The following is a 24,076-nucleotide window of genomic DNA, read 5'->3' as shown; positions in this document are numbered from 1 at the left end:
TAGAGCCCATAAGGTATTTTTAGCAGCTGTGCAGGGTGTGGGTTTCTCTTCAGCAAAATGGGCTCTTTAAACTATATTCATGCTTTCAATCAGAGTATGGAATTTCTGTCCACATTGGCAAATTACAGATGACTGCATCTGGTGGCTGGCTTTCCCTGAACTACTACTCTTGCTTATACTCCAGAAGTTGGCGGAATTTTTCTGTTGTCTTTACCCATACTTAGCACTGAATGAGCCTTTTTGGTTTAGTTTTGTTTTGGCCCTTACTTCAGTGTTTCCATGAGAGGTGTTTTTTCTGAAGCACTTTTCAGCCCAGACTGGCCTGAGTCTGCCTTATTTCCCGAACTTCTCTTTGCAGGTGGGAAGGCATCCACATCTCAAATGAATTAGGCTAGCCCCATTCCTTCTTTCAGAGCAAACAGAGCCCTTCCAGGCTCTCTCAATAAGGTCCTCTCTGTTTTTTCTCCAAGATTTAGAACTCATTGAAGCAGAAAATCTGCCCATCTTAGAGGAAACCGGACAAGGGCTGGATTTGCAAAGTTGAAATCAGTTTTGGAAAGGAACCAAAGCTGAATTCTACGTCCTGGAGCAAGATTTAGGGTATAAGAGTGAGAAAACAGGTTATAATCAGGTGACAGAGTTTAGAGGAGTGAGAATGAATAGAACCCATAATAGAAAGTCTTTTTGATTCAAAAGAATTAATTTTAAAAATTTAATTAATTTTTAAAAAAAAAAACAAAACTTTCAATCAATAATCAGTTAAAAAAATTTTTTTTTGTTTTTATAATGTCAGTTGTTAAGCTTGAAGTTGTAAGCTTTTCTGTTAGAGACTGCTTGACCTTGGTTAAAGCAATCATTTGTCAGATAAACATTTGTCAAATAAATTTGTCATATAAAAAAACTGAAGCCAGTTTGGAGGGGCTGGAAGCAAAATACACCTAATTATCTCCACTAACTTAGTTTCTGAGAGCCATAACTAGCATGATTTACAGTCAAACCCATAGAAATACTCATTAGAACTTAGGATAGAAATATACAAGAATAAGCCCATTTTAAGTAAGGGGGATCAGAAGACAGAAATCATTAGCAAATTTTTGTGCAGAAAAGACTGAAGTCTCCCCCTAGTAACTCTTGAAAAACACTAGGTCATAAGGAACAAGTGGTAATGGGTCAGACCTATGAAGATAGGAAGCAACTGCATAGAAACTATGTACACAAACAGGCTGATTGACACATGGCAACGACCCAAATACAAAAAGCAAAAAAACTATTCAGGGTTTAAATAACAAAGTTAATTTTTAAAATCACTTCTATAAAGTTGGAAAACAGTGAGTTATGAAGCAATTAAGTTAATGAAAGTCTTACTGGCATAAAAGAAAATCAATGAAAATGTTTTTCTTAATGATTTAAAACCAGAAGAAGTTTTCTAGAAAAACCCCTTTATTTTTACAATTTGGGAAATTGGAATACAGAGTGATTTGCCCAAGGTCAGACAATTCAATTACACTTCAGAGGTGGGATTTGAACCTCTCCTCTACTTCTACATCCGGGTCTCCCTTGCATCAGCCTGACTATTCATCTCACTATAAATTCAATGAAGGTGATGATTACTTTTTTAAAAAATTCAAATGGTTGAAAAAAATAAAATGTTTATGTGTTTTTCATCCTGAAATCAAGGTTTTACTTGCATGCTGTTAAATCCACTCAGCATTTGAATTAATGCATTTGCTAATGGCCTGGTTTCTGTCCACAGACCTTAAAAGAAAACCCTGCCTGTTCTAAAGGGGTAGTCTCTCTGCTCACTCTCTTTACGTCTACCTTAAGGAAATGAACTAAATGAGAACTCCTATCCTCAATTATACAGTGATGGCTATGTACATTTTCCATGCCTATTCACAGGAGATATCATCAACCAATAAAATCACCTCCTATTAAGATTATAGGATTATAAATATATATGTGTACATATATATATAATATACAATACATACATATATATTATAAATTTAGAACTGCAAGGAAATTCTAAGGGCAATGCCCTAATTTTACCCATGAGGAAGCTGAAACTAGGGAAGTTATTATGTCCAAGATCACACAGATATAAGTGGCAGAGTGGTGATTCAAATCCAGTTTCACAAGTGAAATATTCAAATGGTTCTATAGTTTCCTCATTCTTCCTCTGAACAGCTTCAAACCTTTCTATGCCTCCAGATTTGGAGATTCTTGCCTTTGTCTCTCTAGGATTTTATAACAGGATCTACATATCCAAACAATGTTGACCTATGCAGTAAGAGTCAATAGCAGGATCTAATATAATTCAGGTCTTCAACTCAGAAGGGGAGATTTGCACAGCTAAGTAGGAACTGTGTCTTCACAGAGAAAGTGACAGGGTATAATAGTTATGCAATTTATACACCATTCTCTGCCTGTATAAATTTCTTATTCTGTCACTGAGCAGGTAAGAAGGAAAAAGATTAGAGGATCATAATCTAAAGCTGGAAGGGATTTGGTACTTAGACTCATACTTGACCTCAATCATATCACTCTACTTCCTTTTTTATGTTATCTGGATGGCAACTAATTGACTGATATGGTCAACTCATCAATTCAGTCTCATTATATCATATCTTTTAGGAGCAGGATTAACATCTGGACTTTTCTAGAGTAAGGGAATCCCAGTGTGATAATTTCTTCCTCCACTGATATAAATTGGCAACTTTATGGTGCAGAAAATCATTGAAGTTGAAACTATTTTTATTATTAACGCTAAAGTATTTTAATTTGTAATAAAGTAAATTATCAATAGACATAGCCCACATAAACAAAAGCTCTCTGGGAGTCCTTAATAATTTTAAAGTGTGTAAAGAAGTCCTAAGACCTGAAAGTTTGAGAACTGATTTCTTTGAGATGAATGTTGGACATTGAGGCATTGAATGATTTAGCCATGATATCTAGTATGTGCCCAGTATTCCTGACTCTAAGCCCTGTTCCATGCTGCCCCCTTTATTATTTGATTAGATCATAGAATCATGAATTTTTAAATTTATTTTTATTTTTTTGCTGAGGCAGTTAGGGTTAAGTGACTTGCCCAGGGTCATACAGGTAGGAAATGTGAAATGTCAAATTTGAACTCAGATCCTCCTGACTTCAGGGCTGATGCTCTATCCATTGGGCCACCTAGCTGCCTAGAATCATGAAATCTTAAAACTGAAAGACTCTGAGAGAATACCTAGCTTAAACCTCTTACTTTTTAGAAGAGGAAACTGAAGGCCAGAGAAGGAAAATGTCTTGCTTGATATCATACTGCTATTTAAGGGCAGACCATTGGTAAATGCCAGCTAGTCTGGCTTCTAATTCAAGCCTTTTTCAACCATATGCTTCATATCCCATGTCTTGTATCATACTTATACTTATGATTACACATATGATATATATGTGAATATGTGCTTGAAAGTAACTATACTGTTTCTATTGGCCTTCTTTGAGCCATATTCAATTGCCTTTGCTCTGTCTGCATCTTTTCATCTTTCTAAACTCTTTTCTTCTTCTGATTCCTATAATTTACCCTCTTCTCACCACTGTGTTGATTCCTTTTCTTATTCTTTTGGATTTGGTGGTAATTCTTTGCCCCTTTACCTAGTCTTCTTTGGGGTCAACTTTGGTCTCTCATCACTGCGCTTATGTTTGTCACTTTCTTTTCTTTTATTCCTCCTCTCTTCTTTTCTACTTTGTCACCTCTGCAATATAGATACCATAAACCTATCCCAGATCTCTCACATCTTCCAATTTTGTCACACATCTCAATTTTTCCTTCTATTAGTTCTTACATATTTTATCACATGATTTTCAGGCTACCTTTCCTTTGTCTCCTCCATTACTCTGTTTCTTTTCTTTTTATTTCTTGATTACCACCAAGGTTTCATAGGCAGCTTCCCTCTTTTTTTGGGCGATGATTAAGCCATCATACTGAACTGGGATGTTATCCCAAAATAAGTCAATATCAGAACAAAACCAAGTGAGAATCCATTGGATGAAAGATCATTAGAGAAATATTAGAGAATTGTTCAGGATATTGATTTAGAACTGAAAGGCATCTTAAAGGTTACTTAGTTGGGCTCCTCTCACAGGTGTAGAGACTGAATCCAAGAGAGGTTAAATGACTGCAAATCCATTCAAGTAGTAAGTGATAGATTGGGATTTGAACCCAAGTTCTCTTAACATTACGACCACCATTATTGCCACAACACCAACTTCTAAGAGTTTTTGGATAATGGGGAGTGGTCCTGATGATCTTTTCCTGATTCCACAGCAGAAGTACTAAATTGAAAAGTACTTTAAAAAAAAATACCAGCAAACACACATGGGACTTTGACTCAGGATCTCTGCACCGAAAACAAGTTATAAATTTAAAATAGCTATAATGATGACCAAGAGAAAACCTCAAAAAGAAAGTGTGGATCAAGATATTTTCACATACCACACCACACCTACCCCTCTTATTTGGTATCTTCTAATAGTTTCCTAATCCATGAAGACCATATAGCAGAGAATCTTGATGTAGTATTTGTGAACTTAGACTTTAATATTTTGATGACTACATCTCAATATAATTTGCTTATTTTGTAATCCTATATATTTTATGTTTAAATCCATAGCTCATTCGGGTGAAAGATGTCTCTGGCCCAAAAAAGGTTAAGAAGCATTGCTCTAAGATAAGATCTAAGATACACATTGGCTAAGGGAAATAAAGTTGAGTCAGTGCTTGGAAATCTGCTTATTATGGTGTCATTGGTCTCTGCTTAAACTGCTGTATGAACATAAATCCTCAGTGCCTGAGAAAGAGGACCAGCCAGTTCTCATACAAAGACAGTTGTAGCAAGAGTTGAAGTTCCATCCTGGTCTTATTGGCAGTAAAATGTCAGAACATTTTCTTGATTTCCTCTAGTCAGGATGATAGGAGGTCTCAGATCCTGAGAGAGTGTCTCCAGCCAAGCCATGTACAAGGAACTTGGGCATTTCCCCTTCCTTCCTATTGGCAAGGTTCTGTAAGACAGAAGAATAATAAAAAAGAAATTACTAATTGACTTTTTCCCATTTATACTCAGCTTCTTACTTTGTCTTTCAGCCTGGCAGTTGGGTTTATTATCCCCTCCATAGAGTTTATTTGACTTCTCATACATCATTTCCCACTCTCTGGAAATATTTTCCCTCTCTCCTCTTCATGGCTTTCCTACTTCTTCAAGGACTTGCTTAAAACTTACCTCTTCACAAAGCCTTTCTAGACAGATCCTAACTATGAGTCACTGAGATTATTTCAGTATCCTTTTCCAGGCACCTGCATATGTAGCTCAGAAGAGCTGTGATAATCGGGGTATATATTTAAGTTCTGTGGTTCTTATATAGCTTGTCCTGTTTCCCATTTCCACCCCCCCCCATTCTCCACCCCATCCCATCTCCATTAAATATAAGGCCCTTGAACATAAGAAGTGAGTCTATTGTCTCTTTAGCAATGCCCCACATTCAAATCATATGGTACCTTGCAAACATTAGGCTGAAGTTAGCTTCAGAGAGAAAACCCTGCTGGTTCTTTTGTGTTTGCCTGTAATTCCGCTGGATGACCATTTGAAAATTGCCAGGGATATATTAGCTGGCAGAGTTTTAGAATTTCTATCATTTTAACAGTCTTTTTTTCCTTTAACTTCAATATAGAATATTTAGTCAAATGTTTAAGCTTTTTTTATGTAGTGATATCATAACAGCACCATGGCCCTAGTTGAATTGTTCAGAAAAAATAAAGTTATCTATCATTTAAGCTCTTGGGAAAATGTGAGCATTGCTCTATGAATAGAAATGATCTAAAATGTAGGAAGAAATCAGGGGCCACCTACCTAGTATAATTTGAGTAGGCCAGGATATTTTGGCTATTTAAGGCCTACTGCTCTTAAATCTTCCCTTAACCAAATACCACTGCACTTGCTAAAGATTCTTCCTTTGGAGTCAAACCTTATCCTCTGCAGTCACATCTCCTGTGACAAGAGTACAACAATAGGGTGAAGAATCACCAGAAGGGATCTCAGAGGTCACCTAATCGAACTCCTTCACATTACCAATGTGGAAATTGAGGCTTTTAGAGGTCAAAGCTGGAAGGGATTTCAAACTCTATTATTTTATTAATAAGGAAAATGAGATTGAGTAAGAGTTACTGATTTTACCCCAAAACACTGAAGCTATGAAATTGAATTTTGAACCCAGGTCTTCAGATCAAACCCAATCCACTTTCCAGTGCATGCTGGGGTCTGGTATTGTGCAGAAAGGAAGATGAAATCACTTTGGTACTGACCATGACCATGAATCACAACACAGTCTTCAGCCCTTCCAGAAATTTTGGGTAGTCATACATAATTGAAGAATATGCACACTGGGATTTTACATACTCTAAGGTAGCATTTGGCAATATATTGAACTTAGACCTTCTAAACTTATTTGGAACCATTGTATTTCTAAATTATTAGCAAATGAGGTGGGAAAGAGGAGACTATCTTCTCTAATCATATGTCAAATTTCCAAATTGTTTTCTTTCATTTGCTTGTGAGGCATATAGATATGAATTCATTTGGAGGACAGAGGAGATAGGTTGAAATTTGGACTCTGCCACCTTACAACCTTGAGTATTAATCAATCAAATAATGAGCACTTAATTCTTCCCTATGTGCCAAGTAAGCCTTTGGGCCTCCATTTCTTCAACTGTGTAGCAGAGGTGAGTAGAGAATTTCTGATTAATTTGATAAACCCCCTCCTCCTTCTATCCCAGGTAACTGGTTTAAATCACCTTTGTCAAAAGAGGGAACTTCCATAAGGGGTTATTCTATGTACCATTGAGGCATCTTTCAGTTCTAAATCTATAATCTGGAAATCCCAAGATCCAATCTACATGTCAGTCAGGGAATCTTTATGTTACTGCTCAGGATAAAGCCAGGTTACTTGATCCTTAGAATCAAATGCCCTTCCTTTCCTGCCCCTCCTTCTTTACTCCCTCTTCTGATCCAATGACAGGAATTTCTTGCTTATATAGTCAGTCACTCTTGGCAAAAAATAATTTGGCACATGGGATCTTTAAATATTACTTCAGGGACAATTCCTTACCTCCAAAGTCTCTATTGGGGTCATGTGAAAAAAGTTCCTTGTGGCTATTTCTAAATTTTAGGGAAGTAGATTTTTTAAACTGAGAATCAAGACTCCCTACTGTATGGCCAAGGCCTTCTCTGTCTCAGTTTTCTTACCTGTAAAATGGAGGCAGTGAAAATCATCTTTCTTACTAAATATGAACTACTTATCAGAATTTATTTTGGAATCATAAAGTATGATGAAAGTCCCAAATAACAAGTATTCTTCACTACTCAGCTCAAGCATCATCTTCTATTGAAAAATTTCTATATCCACACTGCAGCTAGTATTCTCTCCCCAAATCATTTTGAATCTATTTCAATATATCCCGAATGTACTTATTTATAAATATGTCCTTCATTAAGATATAACTTTTTTGAGGCCAGGGACTATTTTACTTTTGTCTTTGTACCTCAGGGCTTAGTATAATGCACAATAAGCACTTAATAAATGCTTGTTGATTTATCAATCAGTTGATCAATTTAACTGTGTCACTGGACTTTGCTAAATTAGATTCCTTCTGGGAAATGACCCAGAGTCATGAGGGGAAACTGGAATTTTCCTCCCTAGAGATTTTAAAGAAAATATTAAAAACAGTTTTGTACAGGCCTACTTAGGAGCAGCAAACTCATGGAGCTTCTTGCTAGAGGATTCTATAATCATTGCTATTTGATGGCTAAAAAGATAGTCCTACAGAATGTGAATCCACTGTCCTTTATGACTTCCAGGGCCCACTGCTATGGGTAGTTGTGTACTCCTAAGAGTAACTTGTTTTACAAGCTTTCAGACACTGCTCAGGCAGTCATTGTGAATGACTGTTTGGGTTTCCAAGTTAGATCCTTGGATTGGAGCTCCCAACTGGAGTATTGGCCTTTGGAATAAAGATTTATACCTCTTGGCTTGAGTAGGTGACTCAAGTTTTGGGGGCAAATAAGCTTAAATAAAAGCAAAATACATCAGGCTATAATTTTGTACACCTACCTGAATAGCTGTCTTAGTACATAATAACTAATGCTTTCTTCCCAAGAGGATATTTATTATTTCCCTCCTCTAGACAATGTTCTGCTTCTGTATTGCCTTACAATTATTTCTGCCCCACTCCCCTAACCTCCTGCAAAGAAAATTGTATCTCATTTTGAATCCAGGATATTACACATAAGAGAAATCAATACTTTCCAATTACCTCCCCTCTCCTACAAGTCAATCTACTACTTCTGGCCAAACTCCTTCTGGGTTGATTCATGTTCTCTGAACTGGCTAGAGACTTGTAGCTAAACCTCAAATCTTCTGCCTGTTTCTTTAGGCACAGCTCCCACAAAACTCTACCAAATGGAGTACCCCCGGGAGAAATTAGACTAAAGATATCTTTATACCAGTCCCTACGAATGCACCATTCATCTCAGGTCATTTTTAGGAAGGAGGCAGGACATAATCTATTCTGGGAGATTAGGAGACACAGTCTCAAGGTATTCATGTCTTTCTTCATTTTTGCCCTTTATTTTGCCTGAAGAAATATAGGAAGTGTTAATTAGCCTATTGGGAAAATACCTAGTTTCCCATGGGGTTCAGAAGTTAAAACTGAAAGGGATCTCAGATAACATTCAGTCCAACTCCCTCATTTTATATATGATGAAACTAAGGCCCCCTTATGCATTTGCTCAAGACTAGAGTCAGTCAATGATAGAGTCAGAATTTGAATCCAGGTTTTCTGGATCTTTTCATTATAGAAAGGACTTCACCTTCAACCCTTCCAACCATGCCTTCATATTTCTACCAAACCCAATCTATCTCTATTTCCTCTGAGCACTGGTAGTAGTAGTAATAATAATAATAATAATAATAGTTATCATTTATAGAGGTTTAAGGTTTGCAAAGAACCTTATAATATCTCATTTCATCCTCTCAATAATCTTGAGAGGTAGATGCAATTATTACCCCCATTTTACAGATGAAGAAACTGAAGCACACAGAGGTCACCTAGCAAGAAGTAGTTGAGACATATTTTGAATTCAGTTTTTTCCTACTTTAAATTAATCACTCTATGCATTGTTCCACTCTATGCACTGGTTGCCTAGTACTTTTGATACCTATGTGACCTTAGGCACAGTTTTCAGTTTTCTCATTTATGAAATGAAGAAATTAGGTTGGAACTAGATGCTCCAGTTTTTCTTTTGTTAAATGAAGGTATTGGGTTGGATTAGATGCCTCTAAGGTTCCTTCCACTTTAAATGTGTGACATCTCAAATTCTGCTTTATGTGTTCTTATTTACCTCCTTTTTTTTTTTTTTTTTTTTTTTTTTTTTTTTTTTTTACCACCACCACCACCACCACCAATATTATAAAATAACTAGGGGATATGTAGAATCTATCTTCTCTCCCTACTCTTTCCCCAAATGTAATAATAATAAAAAGTATACCAATAACAATAGTTTTAGACATGTAGATAGCACTTAAAGTTTTGCAAGTGCTTTGCATTCACTGACTCTGATTTCTAAGGAGATGTTGAATAGGGATATTGAATTAGGATGAATCTAAGATCTAAGATACCAAGAGCCTGTTACTGACTTCAATCACAGGAGCCACAGATAGGGTGTTCCCTTCCTTCTATAATCCTGTGCTCCAAGATGCCCCTGCATTGCCTTATAAAGGCTTCTGTCCCATTCCCTTAACCCCCTCCAAAGAGGGTTGCCCCTCATTCTGAGCCCAGTAAATACTTACCAATATTATTTCCTAAGGGAACTCCTAAGAGAAAAATGTCATAAAGTCATAAGTTTTAGAGTTAGAAGAGACTTTGCAGATTATCAGTTCCACATACATCCAGTTTTACAGATGAAGAAACAGAAGCCCAGAGAGTTTACATAACTTTTCTAAGGTCATAGATAGTAAATGGCAGAACCCGATCAAGGCCAGCTTCCTGAACAATGGGGCCTTGGACAGGGTATGAACACCTGCCTAATTATTCATGCCACCCTTCCCAGAATCAAGGAGAAATGACTCGGAAGTTGAGACATATAGGTCATGTGTTGCTTGATGACTCTTTCCAGGCCTTAGCTCAAGGGAAAAAATACAGAAGAGACACCTGTTTGGCAATCTTCCCAGAGGATTTAAGCTGGCAGTTTCTGGTCCTGGTAGATCTTTTCACTCATACAACTCTCATCTTTCCCTCAGGCCCCTCTAAAAGTGATGTATCCCACCACCAAACTCTCATCATGCTTTGTGCCTTAAGTTCTTGTACATTTACTAATCTCATTCTGCTTTGAATTATGTATATTTGTAATGTCTCTCCTACTAGACTGGAAGCTCCTTGAGGGAAGGGAAATTTCATGTCTTATTCATCTTTGCCACTCTCTCAATACAAGTGTAGTGCTTTGGACAGAATGGGTGTTTAATATGAGTGAGATGGAGTGAACTGAAGAGGTTTAGATTAGAACAACTGAGCTGGATACAATTCCCTTACTTACAGATAATATGAGACAAGACAAAAGTGACAGGAGAGATGATTCAGCAAAGTGTACCTCTTCCTGAGTAGGCTGTATTGCTAGAAAGCATAGGGAACCTCAGATTCCAGTTCTGAAGCCAATTTAATGTGAAAAGAGAAAAGACAGAAATGAAGTAAAAAGACTAGATTCAGTGATTCTGCAGCCTGCAGAGGGGCTTATGAGTCAGCAAATCCAGCTGTAGTGCTCTGTGATGAGAGCTGGAATAGATAACCTTTTCATCAACATATTAGAATCACCAACTGATCATGGTCCTTTATACCTCTGAGCCAGAGAGATAAGCTTTTCCTCCCTACCTTGGAAGAAGCTCCTCAATCTGGTCAGATTTGACTTACATGACTATGAGAGCAGCATCTCTGGAGTAGTCCAACAGAACCTCATTCAGCCTCACCTGCCGAAGTGACTGAGGGGAGAATAAAACTCATCAGCACCCATAGAGTGGACAGCAACCCATCTAGGGGTGTTTGTCTTAATTTAAGTTACAGGTTCTTCACCTAGGGTCCATTAATTTTTTAAATCTATATTTCAATAGAATTAGGTTTTTTAGTTTATGTTTTATTTTTTATGAAAATTTTATTAAAATAATTTATAGTGTTTTATGTATTTTTTTAAAAGCATTCTAAATAGAAATTTGTCAAAATTTGGTATTCCAAAGATAGAAATTTTAACAAAAACTGTTAAAAACTCCCGGTCTAAATGAATATGCATTCTCTGGTCTCCTACAGAGGTAGAGAAATTTCAGGAAAATTTGGAATTTAATCCCCAAACTTACCTCCTTCAGGAAGCCTTCCGTGATTGACACCAATCAACTCTTACTCAACATTGATATAATTGGTGAAGTCTATTAATTTATACTTTTTTTTGCTGTTGTTTTGCATGTATACTTAAACAATTAAAAATTTTGAGTAGGGTTCCTGTGTCCCTCAACTGGATTATTAGTTTTGTCAGTGACTGAATTTTTTTTTTATATTTCTTTTATCTCCCTCTTCCCCCAATACTTCAGAAAGGTCTCTGCACACCAAAAGTAATCAATAAATGTTGTTGGTAAACTGATTAGAGGGAAGATTTGTAGGGAGTCGAGGTGTGTGTGCGTGTGCGTGAAGGTTAGCCATCATCTTAGTGGAACCTCTAAAAAGTAGAGAAGCATGGTAAAGGGCCAGGGAGGGGGGAGCATTGGATCTGGACCCAGGAATCCCAAATCCTTGTTCCAGTTATGCTGCTAACTTCCTTTGGAGTTAACTTTCTCTTTCCTGGGCTAAGAAAGCACTGTAAAAGGAGAGATTGATTTAGATGATATCTTACATCTTATTCACCTATAAGATTCAATTCAATTTGATTCCACCCTATCTTATCACTCACCCTGGAGAATAAGAGATAGAAAGGAGAGCTGTAAGGGTCAAATGAAGGCCAGCAACAAAACTGGGAGCATGGTTTGATTTATACTAAAACTAGGCCAGCTAATTTGCTCCAGATGCCCTGAAAACAGGAAGGTGGGAAGGATCCCAATTTCCCAGTTGCCCTTTCTTCTCTCCTTCAATGGCATCAACTCAGAAATGCCCTTGCCAACTGTACCTTCATTTTGTTTTTATTAATTTCCTCATCTGAGATCTTCCAGGGACAATCACGTCGCATCTCATTAACAGTAGCCTCATCCTTGAAGCCATCATTCAGCCGAAATGGGGCGATCATGTCCTCAAACCGCTTGGTGCTGAGGAAGAGGAAAGAATGTGAGAAATTCTGCCTTCACTGTACACCAGGTAGTAGAAGGATAGAGATGAAGGGGGGGGGTATGATGTGCAGAAGGAAAAGAAAGGCAAAAAGAATGAATATTTCTATGATACTTACAATATGCCAAGCAATTTACAATTTCATCAGAATCTGACAGCAAACTTGCAAGGTAAATGTTATTATTATTCTCATTTTACAGTTGAAGAAACTGAGGCAGACAGAAATTAAGTAGCTTGCCCAGGACCTTGCAATCCTAGGGCAGCTAGATGGTGTAGTGGAAAAGAATGCTGGGCTTGGAGGTCAGGAAGATGAGATTTCCTGAGTTCAAATTTGGCCTCAGGCACTTACTGCGTGTTCCTGGGCAAGTTATTTAACTCTGCCTCAGTTTCTTCACTTGTAAAATAATTTGGAGAAGGAAATGGCAAATCACTCCAGTATCTCTACCAAGAAAACCCCAAATGGGCTCATGAAGAGATACTTCCTGATTTAGGGCAGCACTCCATTCACTGTGCCATCTAACAACCTCTTTTAAGACTCAATCCCATCCTTCCACATTTATCCAACCCAACAGATCTTGAAGCATTCCTTCCACTCTTCTCTTTTCTTTTCTTTTCTGAATGATAACAGCTGGCATGAGATCTACAAGGTGTTTTATATTTATTGTCTCATTTGATCTCCCTAATCTGTGATAAGAGAGTATTATTATTCTCATTTTGCAGAAGTGAATTGAGTTGTTCAAGTTACACAGCTTCTATGGGCCAGTTGGGACTTGAGCCCAGATTTTCTATGCCAGTTCTGGAGCTTTTTGTAATAGACTGGGATTACCTCCCTTCTTTGACCCACCCTTCTCCCTTCTTCATTCTCTCAGGTCAGTGTTTGAGGGTGGTAGGGACACATAAGACTAGGGAGTAAAAGGTTGGGGTACATGAAGATATTGCTTTATACAGTAGGCACATTTCTAAAAAATGATTTGAATCAAAGTGTTTCTAAACTGGGTTTTATTTTAAATGCCTGGCCAGAGGTGGAGCAGGTAGGGGGGTGTAGGTAGAATGCCAGTAAAAAGTTTCAAATAAATAATAATTCCTTTCAGATCTTCTGTATAGCTCTGACCTTTCCATAATGTCAGCTTCTCCATGGGTCTCCTAACTTTCAGCTCATGCTGGAAGTCCAGCAGCCAATGATAGGCTCAATCCCACTGCTGATCAGCATGGAAATTTTGACAGGTTCCATTTCTACTCAGGGTTAGTTCTCTCCTCCTTAGGCAACTAGGTGGTTAGCTTAAATCAGGGGTCCTCAAACTACGCCCCAGGCCAGATGCGGCAGCTGACGACGATCATCCCCCTCACCCAGGGCTATGAAGTTTCTTTTTTTTAAAGGCCCGCAAAACAAAGTTTTTGTTTTTACTATAGTCCGGCCCTCCAATAGTCTGAAGGACAGTGAACTGGCCCCCTATTTAAAAAAGTTTGAGGACCCCTTAAGCCTTTAGTGATCCACCAGCCTCAGCTTCCCCAGCTGAAGAGATTATGGGCATGGATGACTACATCCAACCTGCCTTACATTTACTTTGTTATGTGCTTATATAAATACATGTTTCTTCCCCAAAAACATGTAAGTTAATTGAGAGCAAGGACTGTCTATTAAATTAAAATTTAAGTTAAAAATTCCCAGCAACTAACATAGTACTTGGCACATAGTTGGTACTTTAATACATGCTTGCTGATTGATTTCATATTAGCTTCGTATAGGAGTACACTTGTCATGTTATGGAGAGGATGGTCTTTGACCAATTAATCCTCATTCCTCCTGGGAAAAGGAACTCCTTCTTTTTCCAACTTCTAAGCACTGTGCTTGGAAAGTAAAGAATAAGCATAAGCATATTATCCTGAAAATTAGGGATAGAGCCCTCCTATTTCTAAACTAAGAGCATCTCATAACAAGAAGCAGTTCCAAGGCTAGAGAAAGCTTAGGAATTTGTGAGCCTAGGAAACCATTCATTTCTTTGGACAGAATTAGCCCCTCAAAGACAATGCTAGTAGGAAGCTGAGGGATTGACTGAGTCTTGGAGTTTGAAACATCCCACAGCTTAAACTGCTTCTTTATGAGTAAATTCTGTCTTTGAAAAACCCAGTTTCCTCCAAAACTCAGTACAAATGCTACCTTCTATATGAAGCATTCCCTGTTTTCCTTCTCCTCCCCAGTTTGTAATGTCACTACTCAAATTACTCTGAGCTCATTTTAAAATTTAAAAATATATTTTGTTTCTATTGTTTCCCCCATTAGAACTGCACCCTGCTTGAGGGCAGGAAAGTATTTTACTTTTGTCTGTACTTCCCTTAACACAGAGCCTTGGCATATGGTAGATATTTAATAAATGCTTGCTTAAATTGAAAGAAAGGTTTCTAAAGGGGAAAAACTCAGCTGTGTGGCATATATTGAGATCATTGGATTTGGACAAGGAAAAGACATTTAAAGATCATCTGGTTGATGTCCTCCTTTTATAAAAGATCTTTAAATGTCTTACCCAAGGTTTAGAGAGGGAAAGAAAGATTTGATCAAGATGGTATGTAGAAAAGACAAGAGTCAAACTTAGGTCTTCTGATACTAAATCTAGTGCTCTTTTCACTAATCCAAGCCACTTAATAAATACTTAGACTTTAGCCAGATCTTACCTCCAGATGTGCCTTGGAGAAAGGCTGAAGCAGTAATGTTCAGAAAGACAGAGGAAACCACAAAGAACCCCCCCCACCACCACACACACACACTCCCACCACTATCCCTGCCACCATTTTACAATGGTGGCTTTTAAACAGCTTCAGATGCTTGCTTTCCCTTCCCTTCTTTTAGAGAATCACAAATTTTCGAGTTAGAATCCAGTAAGAACCTGAAAAAGAACCCAGTGTATCACACATCTAACAGATGGTCAAGTCACCTTAGCTTGAAGATCTCCAGAGAAAGGAATTCCACTTGAGGAGAGCCCATTCCTCTTTTGGACAGTTCTCTTAAATCATTTTTCCCTAGATTAAACCTTTATCTGCGCTTTGTAACTTGTCCAAGAACCTAAGAAGTTGAATCTCACAATTGAGGGAAGATCTATCATCCTTCCATTGATGTATACACACACACACACACACACACACACAGTGGAATCTCATTTGAGACCATCTTTAAAATGGGCTTGTTGCTCCTACCCATGTCTACCATCTCCCTGTGCCCCAAAGCTCCAAAATATAGAACATTACTGTTCTGGTCGAGGCTTCTGATTGATGTCAGGAAGAACATGAACTTCATGAAATCCTAGACGGAACTTGCTCAGCAGTGAAATAATCCTGTAAGGCAGGTGAAGATAGATTTGTAGATTTGGTGTTATTGTTATTTTTCCCCCATTCACTCATCAAGTAATAAAAATAACTCTCATTTCTATGGTGCTTTAAACTTTACAAAAATTTCTTTTACATAAAGAGAGATGATGATTTGCTCAGGGTCACAGCTAACAGGAGTTAATGCAGGTCTGATTCTAAACCTCTTGCATCTCTTCTGATGTGATTTTAAGAACAAATCACACCCTCTCCATCTCCTTATGTTTTCATTTCACAGTTGAGGCTGTGGCACCTGGCATTTTCAAAAATATGAAAAGAGGACACAAAACAAACAAACAAGAATTTCTCCAGTGTTCCTCTAATAGAAACACACTTGGGTTTCAAGATAAGCAAACAATGAGTACAGAGCCAGAAGTTTGTGACGTGGGGCTTACTCAGAGCTGAGACCTTTCTATGGTATGATTTTGGGGGTGCTTAGATTGCTAAAGTACTACTTCCCTGGATGCTTACGATGTGCCAAATACTGTGAAAGACACCAAGGAACAGTCCCTATCCTCAAGTGACTTAGAGACTTGAAGGGAATGCAACAAAAACCATTGAATTTTCTGGCTAGGGGGCTCTAACTTTTGGTGCTGTGGACATTTTTAAAAGGGAGACATCTCTTTGGATCAGGATGGATTCACAGAAGAGGTAAAGAGCTTGAGCTGGGCCTTGAAGAGTGGGCTAGATTTGGAGAGATAGAGGGGATAGAGTTGGAAGGCCATTCAGATGGAAGGAAAGATCCAGACAAGAACCACTGGTTTCTACGAAAAAGACTGCCTTGGTTTAAATGGAGGTCGTGTGCTTGAGAGAGGAAAGAGATATATTTGCATACATACATGTGTACGGGAGAGTCAGATCAGAGAAGGCCTTCAAAGCATCCACACAGGTGGTGATTCTACATGGTTTAATTTGTCTTTTTAAGGACAATTATCTAAAAAGTGGGGAGAGCAAGGAGAGAGCTCATTGAGAGGCTAATCTAGCTAATGCCAGTGAAGCTGATGAGTAGGGAAGGAGCTGGGATAGAAGTTGAGAGCGGAAACTGTCAGAAGGACATGTCCCTGCGGCCTGTGTAAGTTGCTTATCACTTTCTCTGAAGGATTATAGTCTTCACCTCCTTCCACTCCTTATTAGCTTCTTACCCAAGGGGAAGGTATGACTGTCTCCCTCACAAATGATCTCCCCCTGATATAATTTATTTTCATTTTTTAAAAATAAATTTATTTTTAACATTCATTTTTAAAAGCTTTTGAGTTCTGAATAGTCTCCCTCTTTTCCTCTATCTCTCCCTTCCTCCACCCATTGATAAGGCAAGCAATATGATATTTAATATGATTTTCAGAGCAAATTCACACTTCCCATCATGTTCTTTAACTCACAGTGGAAGTGGTATAAGCTTGTCCTTGGCACCTGGCATTTTCAGAAGTATGAAAAGCAGATATGAAACCAATAACAATTTCTAATCTTTCTCTAATAGGAACAATTCGACTCTTAAAATAATCAAACACTGAGCACTAGAGCTTATAGTCTTTGCTGTGGGACTGCTTCACAGGTGAGATCTCCCTACTGTGTGGTTATTTGAGTGACTGGGGTTGCTATTGCAGTAGCCTTCTAGCTTTCTGATACGTTCCTCTGCTCTATATGTGTTTCCATTCCAGTCCAACTTCTTCTTAGCTGTGAAATTGATCTTCTTGGGGCACCTAGGTGGTGCAGTGGTTAGACTATCAGCCCTGAATCAGGAGCACCTGAGTTCAAATCTATTCTCAGACACGAAACACTTCCTATCTGTGTGACCCTGGGCAAGTCACTTAACCCCAATTGCCTCCTTAGCAAAAATAAAATAAAATAAAAAATAAATTAAAAAAATAAAAAAACCTGATCTTCTTAAAACATAGGTCTGACCATGTCACCCCATGTCCCCCACTAATTCAATAAATTTCAGTGGTTCCTTATTACCTTAAGGATCAAATATAAAATCCTCTGTTTGGCTCAAGTCTTTCATAATTTAGCCTCTTTCTTTATTTTCAGTCTTCTTATATTTTATTCCCCTCAAAGAACTTTGATGATACAATGACACTGGCCTTTTGTGTTCCTTGCTCCAGAAACTATTTTTTGGCTCCATGGATTTTTTCTGGCTGTCCCCGATTCTCATCCCCTTATTCCTGGAACTCTCTCTTTAATTTCTGCCTTCTGGCTTCCATGGTTTTCAAGTCCCAATGAAACCCCACTTTCTGCAAGAAGTCTTTCACATTCCTTTCTAATCTTAATGCCTTCCCTCTGAGATTATCTCCAATTTATCCTGTTTTTATCTTGTTTAGACAAATTATACATAGTTCTTTGTATGTTGTTACTACATTAAACTGGAGGTTGCTTGAAAGCAGACTTTTTTTCCTTTCTTCCTATCTCTAGTATTCAGCATAGTACAAGAACACAGTAAGTGCTTAACAAATGCTTATTAACTTGAATTGACTTAAACAGCCTTAGCCTGACCTGCTTACATTCAGGGGTGTCCTGGAGTCACTTCAACAATTAATTTTCAGTGAGCATTTACACCTCAGAAACTGGCAAATGCCAAGATCAAGACTTAATTTATTGTTCTGTTGATTGTCTCAACCTAAGAAACTGGTGCATCCTGCATAATTCCTCCTCCCCCTGAGATTCAGTTATTAAATATCTATCAGCATACCACTGCTTCATCAAAGAGTGTCTTAACCAGGTCCTTGAGTATTTTCAAATGCCCCAAACTTAGAGAATATTGGCTTATGGTAAGAGAAATAAGTCTCAATCCACATCCACTTACGCCTTTCTCTCTTCATCCATCCTGTTGATCTGGCCCCCAACAAACACTCGAATCTTACACTTGTTCCACCTCTTCTTTCGACCAAGAAGATAGGGAATCAGGAGGGTGAGCCCTTGCCAAAGTAAAAGATGTCAAAAGTGCATTAGAGCCAGTGGTATAAGCCCCATTGCCCACCTAACTCTGCTGGGTCACAGTGTTTTACTGCCTCCTGTGGATCTCCTAGGTAGATTTTGTCACTTAATCAATAACTTTTTGTGAAATTCCAACCACTCTGTTCAAGGAACTACACTAGATGCGTTATTAAAAGAAAAACATTTAAAATTTGTTTTTTTTTTCTTTTTCATCCAAATTTATTTTTAGAGAAACAGAATAAGAAAAAAGAAAAATAGAAAAGGAATACAAAGCAAAATAGAACATTGCCATGTGCCCAGCAGAACATCAGGGAGGATTCAAAATATATAACAACAAATATCAGTCCAAATATATATTAGTAGCAGAAATTCATAAGAATCCATCTTTTCTTTACTTCTTCTTTTGTTTTCTGCTACAATACATAACACATTTAAAATTTGAAAGCAATGTAGTTGACTGAAACCTGGGCTCTGGTTTTGGGTTTCGAAACTGTCTAAGCCTTAAATAATTCACTTAATTATAGAATGTAGGCAGCAAGGTGATGCAGTGGATAGAGCATTGGGCTTGGAGTCAGGAAGATCTTAGCTCAAATCCAGTCTTAATTATGTGACTGTGGGCAAGTCACTTAACCTCTGCGTCAGTTTCCTCATCTGTAAAATGGGGATACTAATAATACTTATCTTTACAATAATACTTGATTATTGTAAAGATAAAATATTTGACATAATAGAAGTATTATAAAATAATACTTTATTATTATTATAAAGATAAAATGAGATATTTATAAAAGTTCTGTAAATGCTATTATTATTGTTAAATTAGAAAAGACATTAGAGACTTCACCACTCCAATCCTTAGTTTTTAGTTCCTTTATTTGTAAAAAATAAGGGATGGGGAGGTCTGTGAATTAGTTATTTCATTTCAGCTCCAAAATTCTATCATTCTATAATGTTCTATTATCAGCACATTTCTGAGAAGAAAGAGAAGTACGTCATAGGATTAACATCATAGGATCTGAGTGGCAAGAAACTGAGAATCATCTATTTGTTTCTATTTCCACAGCATAAGACTAAGATATACAGAGAGGGGGGAATCCATCCAAATTTCATAGCCAATTGCTGGAAAAATCAGTCAAGAGGCCTCAGGAAACTCAAGCAACAAGACAGGATTCCTAGATCAATATCCTTTTTAGAAACTATTGTGTCAGGTCAAAGATATGGTAAAAATAGCCCCAAAACATAGGGAGGAGAAACTATTAGGGAATGTGAGATGCCAAAGAGAAAGGCAGAGAGACTCCTTTTTAGACTTATCCCTCAGAAATCTCCTGGCACTGTGGGAATTACTGACCTCCATCATCAAAGAGCCAGTAGATATCAATGGTCTTCTTGCCCTGTTCAGATTGAAATATTGTGCTGGCTTGTTCTTCAGCTACCAGAACTTCCGGGTTTACTAGAAAAAAAAAAATAATAGACATAGATAATAGGCAAAGAAAATAGAAAAAGATAAAAGACATACTACTTATGACTCTGTGGTTGGGGGACAGGTGGCTCACTCACCTTCATCCATGAACCTTTTCTCCTTTCCCTTTGGCAGACCAAAAAGTACCCTCCCCTCCCCCATTCCTGCTCCTTGATCCTAACTGTACTGTAGGGCTGTGGGGACTCCCTGGGGCCATCCCAAAACACACATACTATGTCATGGACAAGTCTATCACCAGCCCTTTCAGTGACCTTTTCTCTACCATGATTCTAAAAGAGGGAGAACGTGGGAGAATGTGGCCATGGCCAGTCAGCTAACTAACTGCCCCACAGGTTGACAGATCCCTGAAGGCTGAATCATAGAGGGGACTGACGTGTACCACTGACAGACGGCCTAGCTCCATTGGCTCTGGCTTCTTTCTGGTCTTCAGTAGGGTCAAATACAGGATTAACTACAAGAGAGAGCAGAGAGGTGGTCCTGAATGCCGACTGTGCCGGTGGCCCCCGAGTGGCTGGGAAGCAGAGGGCGGCACTTACTGTGGGCTTGCATCACTTCGGAGATGTTGAGACCTTCTCTCATCCTCATCACACACACACCATAGTTGAAATCAAAAGCATCACTGGGGAAAGAATAAACACAGTCCTGCCCACTGTATACTTGGAGTTTCTTGAATCAGGAAATCAGCACAGACCTCTTTCTCTGGTTGAGAAAGTAAGTATCCTTCACAGGGAAAGCCTTATGCTTGGATGATGGCCTACTGCTATCGGGGGAAGGGTATTTGTCCCCAAATATCTCCCTATCTGAAGGCTGCTCTGTTAGAGATTCTCCCCAGAGATGCTTGGGGCTAAGCTAATGGATCTCTAAGCTCCCCTTCTACAACAGCAGGTGTCCTGGAAAGGAGAAAAACATAGGAAGTCCCCAGGGCTTTATTATGATTGAGTGCGTCAGATCTGCTTTCCTTCATGCAAGAGGAGGGGGGTTAGGATGAGTCACAGTATTTGGGAGCTGAGGGAGTGCTGGGAAGGAAGGAAGGACACAAGAGAGAGGGTGGGACACTGGAAAGAGCTCTGATTTGGAGTCAGATTGGTTTTGGGGGGCAACTAGGTGGCATTATGGATAGAGTGTGGGGCCTGGAGGCAGAACACTCATCTCCTGGCCTCAGACACTTACTAAGCTACATGACCATAGGCAAGTCACTTAACCCTATTTGCCTCAGTTTCCCTATCTGTAAAATGAAGTGGAAAAGGGAATGGCAAATCATTCCAGCATCTCTGCCAAAAACTCTCATGGACAGTATTGACATGATATGATCTAAGGCAGGGGTCCTCAAACTACGGCCCCTGGCCAGATGCAGCAGCTGAGGACATTTATCCGCCTCACCCAGGGCTATGAAGTTTCTTTATTTAAAGGCCCACAAAACAAAATTTTTGTTTTTACTATAGTCCGGCCTTCCGACAGTCTGACAGACAGTGAACTGGCCCCCTATTTAAACAGTTTGAGGACCCCTGGATGGAGTCACAAAGAGTTAGACACAATGAGGAGGACTAAACTGCAACCTCTGAGTCCAAATCTAGTATTCTTTTCAGTAATTCTCAAAGGGCAGGGGTTTTTCGTCATACCTCTTAATAACAACAACAGCAACAACTACCATAATAATATCTAGCATCTGTTTAGCACTTTAAGGTTTACAAAGTGCTTTATATTTGTTAACTCATTTGATCCTCACAACAATATGATGAGAAACAACAACAACAGTCTTTGGAAGTAAGTGCTGTTATTACTCCTATTTTACAGAAGAGGAAATTGAAATACAAAGAGTGACTACCAGGGTCACATACCTAAGAAAATCAGGTCTTCCTGATTCCAGGTAGCTATTCACTGAGCATCCAGCTGCCCCACAGCAAATGCTTACTAAAAACAACTTCTTAATGACTACAAGTTATCAGGTTATCCTGGTACAACACAATCTTGACTATCCAGGACCCAGTTGATTGCAACCCTCAATTTACTAGCTCAAATTTGTATCTTCCTTTACAAGAAACAACATGGCACAGTATAAAGAAAACTGGCCTTGGAAACAAGAACAGTTGGGGGTCAAGTCTTGCTTCTGATCCAGACTGGCTGTGTGATCCAAACAACTTAACTTCTCAGAACTCTAGATAATCCCTCAAGACTGCTGTCTTAGATCGGTAGAAGAAATTCCACACTGGGAGTTCCCTATACTAATCAATCATTAAATACTTGTTAAGTACCTACTATATGCCAAGCACTCTGCTAAGACTTGGGGTCACAAAGCAAAGAAAAAGCCAATCCTGAGCTCACAATCTAATGGGGAAGATTACACACAAAATAATATAAGATAAATAGGAAATAATTAACAGAGAGAGCAGGTATTAGAATTAAAAGGGACTGGAAAAGATTTCCTGTAGGAGATGACAATTGGGACTTTCCAGGTCCAATCCCTGACCCTTCCCAATCACAAAGTACTTCCATGCATACAACTCTCATTCCCCTTGTGAGGTAGCAGTTCCAATATCATCATTGCCAATTTCAGTATAGGAAACTGAGGATGAGGAGTTAGGTGACTTGCCTAAGATCATGCAGCAAGTTAAGGAATCAAAATAAGATCTCCAGTCTCTTGCCAGCTGATTTTGTACTCTTTCCACTACACTCTACTGCCTCTTTTAAAACAAGGGGCAGGGATGGGATGGGGGGGTGATATCAGAGTGGTTTTTTGTTCTTGTTTTTTAATTTTTATTTATTTATTTTTATTATTCACAGGTTCAATATAAACAGAGACCAATTTTCAAAGGTTTCTGGGTCTCCTATGTAGGTCTGGCCAAAAAGCGCCGATGATGAAGATGGCCCCATTATGAAAAGTCATTTTCTACCAGAATCTTAGAATGCTGAAATTGGTTAGGGCCTTGGAAATCACTTAGTCTGACCTGCCACTTTACAGAGGAAGCAGACTCAGAGAGTGATGTGTCCAGAGACCTGTGGCTAATTAGGGAGGGATAATGGGAGGACAAAAACCCACTTCTCTTGGCTCCCAGCACAATAATAGTCTTTATGCCACTCTGGCTCCATTTGCCATTAAGGTAGGAAAGTGATTTGGACATTTTCGTTGAGAGAACAGATCCATAGATTAGCCCTGAGATAGCTGCCAAATTAAAATCATAGGTGTGACCCATTTGTCAAACATGCCCTTCTCTTAACTGCAGAAGGCCTCGGCCCAGAGACTTAATGCCAAGACTAAGGTGAGAGTAGGGGAGATACTCTGCCCATGCTAAGAAGCCTTCAGAATCTCTCATCTCCTGATCTCTATCAGCCATCCTCCCTCCCCACTTTGGCTGGATCCAAGAGCTGATGGAGACAGAGGACTGCTTCCCCTGAAGACCCTTGAACTCACTGTAGGATCCCAATGTAATCCTCCACTGTTGCTGGATGAGCTGACTGCCAGTTCTTTTTGTATCCGACCACCAGAATGTTGGGCTTCATCTTCCCAAGACCGGATGCCTGTATTCAAGAAATAGCTAAAGAAGTATTGCCAGTTCTCCATCATTCACAAGTGGATGCTCTCTAAGCTTTCTTCTGGCTCTAGAGCTATAATTCTTGGCCTGTTTCCCTGAATTAATGCAGGAAATTACTTCCCCTACTAGATGATAAGTTTCTTGAGAGTGGAGACCATCTATGTCTTATTCATTTTTATTTCGCACTCAGCATCAAGCACTGTAGGTTTGGCACAATTAAAAATCAACTCTAATAATGAAGAGTCAGGGATAAGTCTCCCCATTTAGCTCCCCTGCTCCCCATGCTGAGCTCCCCCAAATTCAGGGGAAATCATCTAAAACAAAAATGTTCTCTCAATGGAATATGAGAGGCAGGCCTGAGTTCAAATATTTCTCAGCTAGCCGCGTGAC

General features: G+C 38.8%; 1 protein-coding gene across 1 annotated transcript in view; it reads right to left on the bottom strand.

Moving 5' to 3' along the window:
* Positions 1 to 1,422: 1,422 nt before the first annotated feature.
* Positions 1,423 to 24,076, bottom strand: part of SLC12A3 (solute carrier family 12 member 3) — a 48,448-nt gene continuing 25,794 nt past the window's right edge. The window contains exons 18-26 of the mRNA XM_051979891.1: positions 23,566 to 23,672; positions 20,693 to 20,775; positions 20,536 to 20,607; positions 20,025 to 20,126; positions 18,546 to 18,657; positions 15,629 to 15,715; positions 12,234 to 12,369; positions 10,997 to 11,064; positions 1,423 to 5,043 (exon numbers count right to left, since the gene is read on the bottom strand). Of these exons, the coding sequence (XP_051835851.1) occupies positions 4,902 to 5,043; positions 10,997 to 11,064; positions 12,234 to 12,369; positions 15,629 to 15,715; positions 18,546 to 18,657; positions 20,025 to 20,126; positions 20,536 to 20,607; positions 20,693 to 20,775; positions 23,566 to 23,672 (909 nt within the window). The 3' untranslated portion in view covers positions 1,423 to 4,901. The remainder of the gene's footprint in view (positions 5,044 to 10,996; positions 11,065 to 12,233; positions 12,370 to 15,628; positions 15,716 to 18,545; positions 18,658 to 20,024; positions 20,127 to 20,535; positions 20,608 to 20,692; positions 20,776 to 23,565; positions 23,673 to 24,076) is intronic.

This window comes from Antechinus flavipes, chromosome 2 (genome assembly GCF_016432865.1).
Source record: "Antechinus flavipes isolate AdamAnt ecotype Samford, QLD, Australia chromosome 2, AdamAnt_v2, whole genome shotgun sequence".
In the NCBI taxonomy this organism is placed as follows: domain Eukaryota; kingdom Metazoa; phylum Chordata; class Mammalia; order Dasyuromorphia; family Dasyuridae; genus Antechinus; species Antechinus flavipes.
Note: the sequence above shows the minus strand (reverse complement) of the source record. Positions and strands in the feature narration are given on the sequence as shown.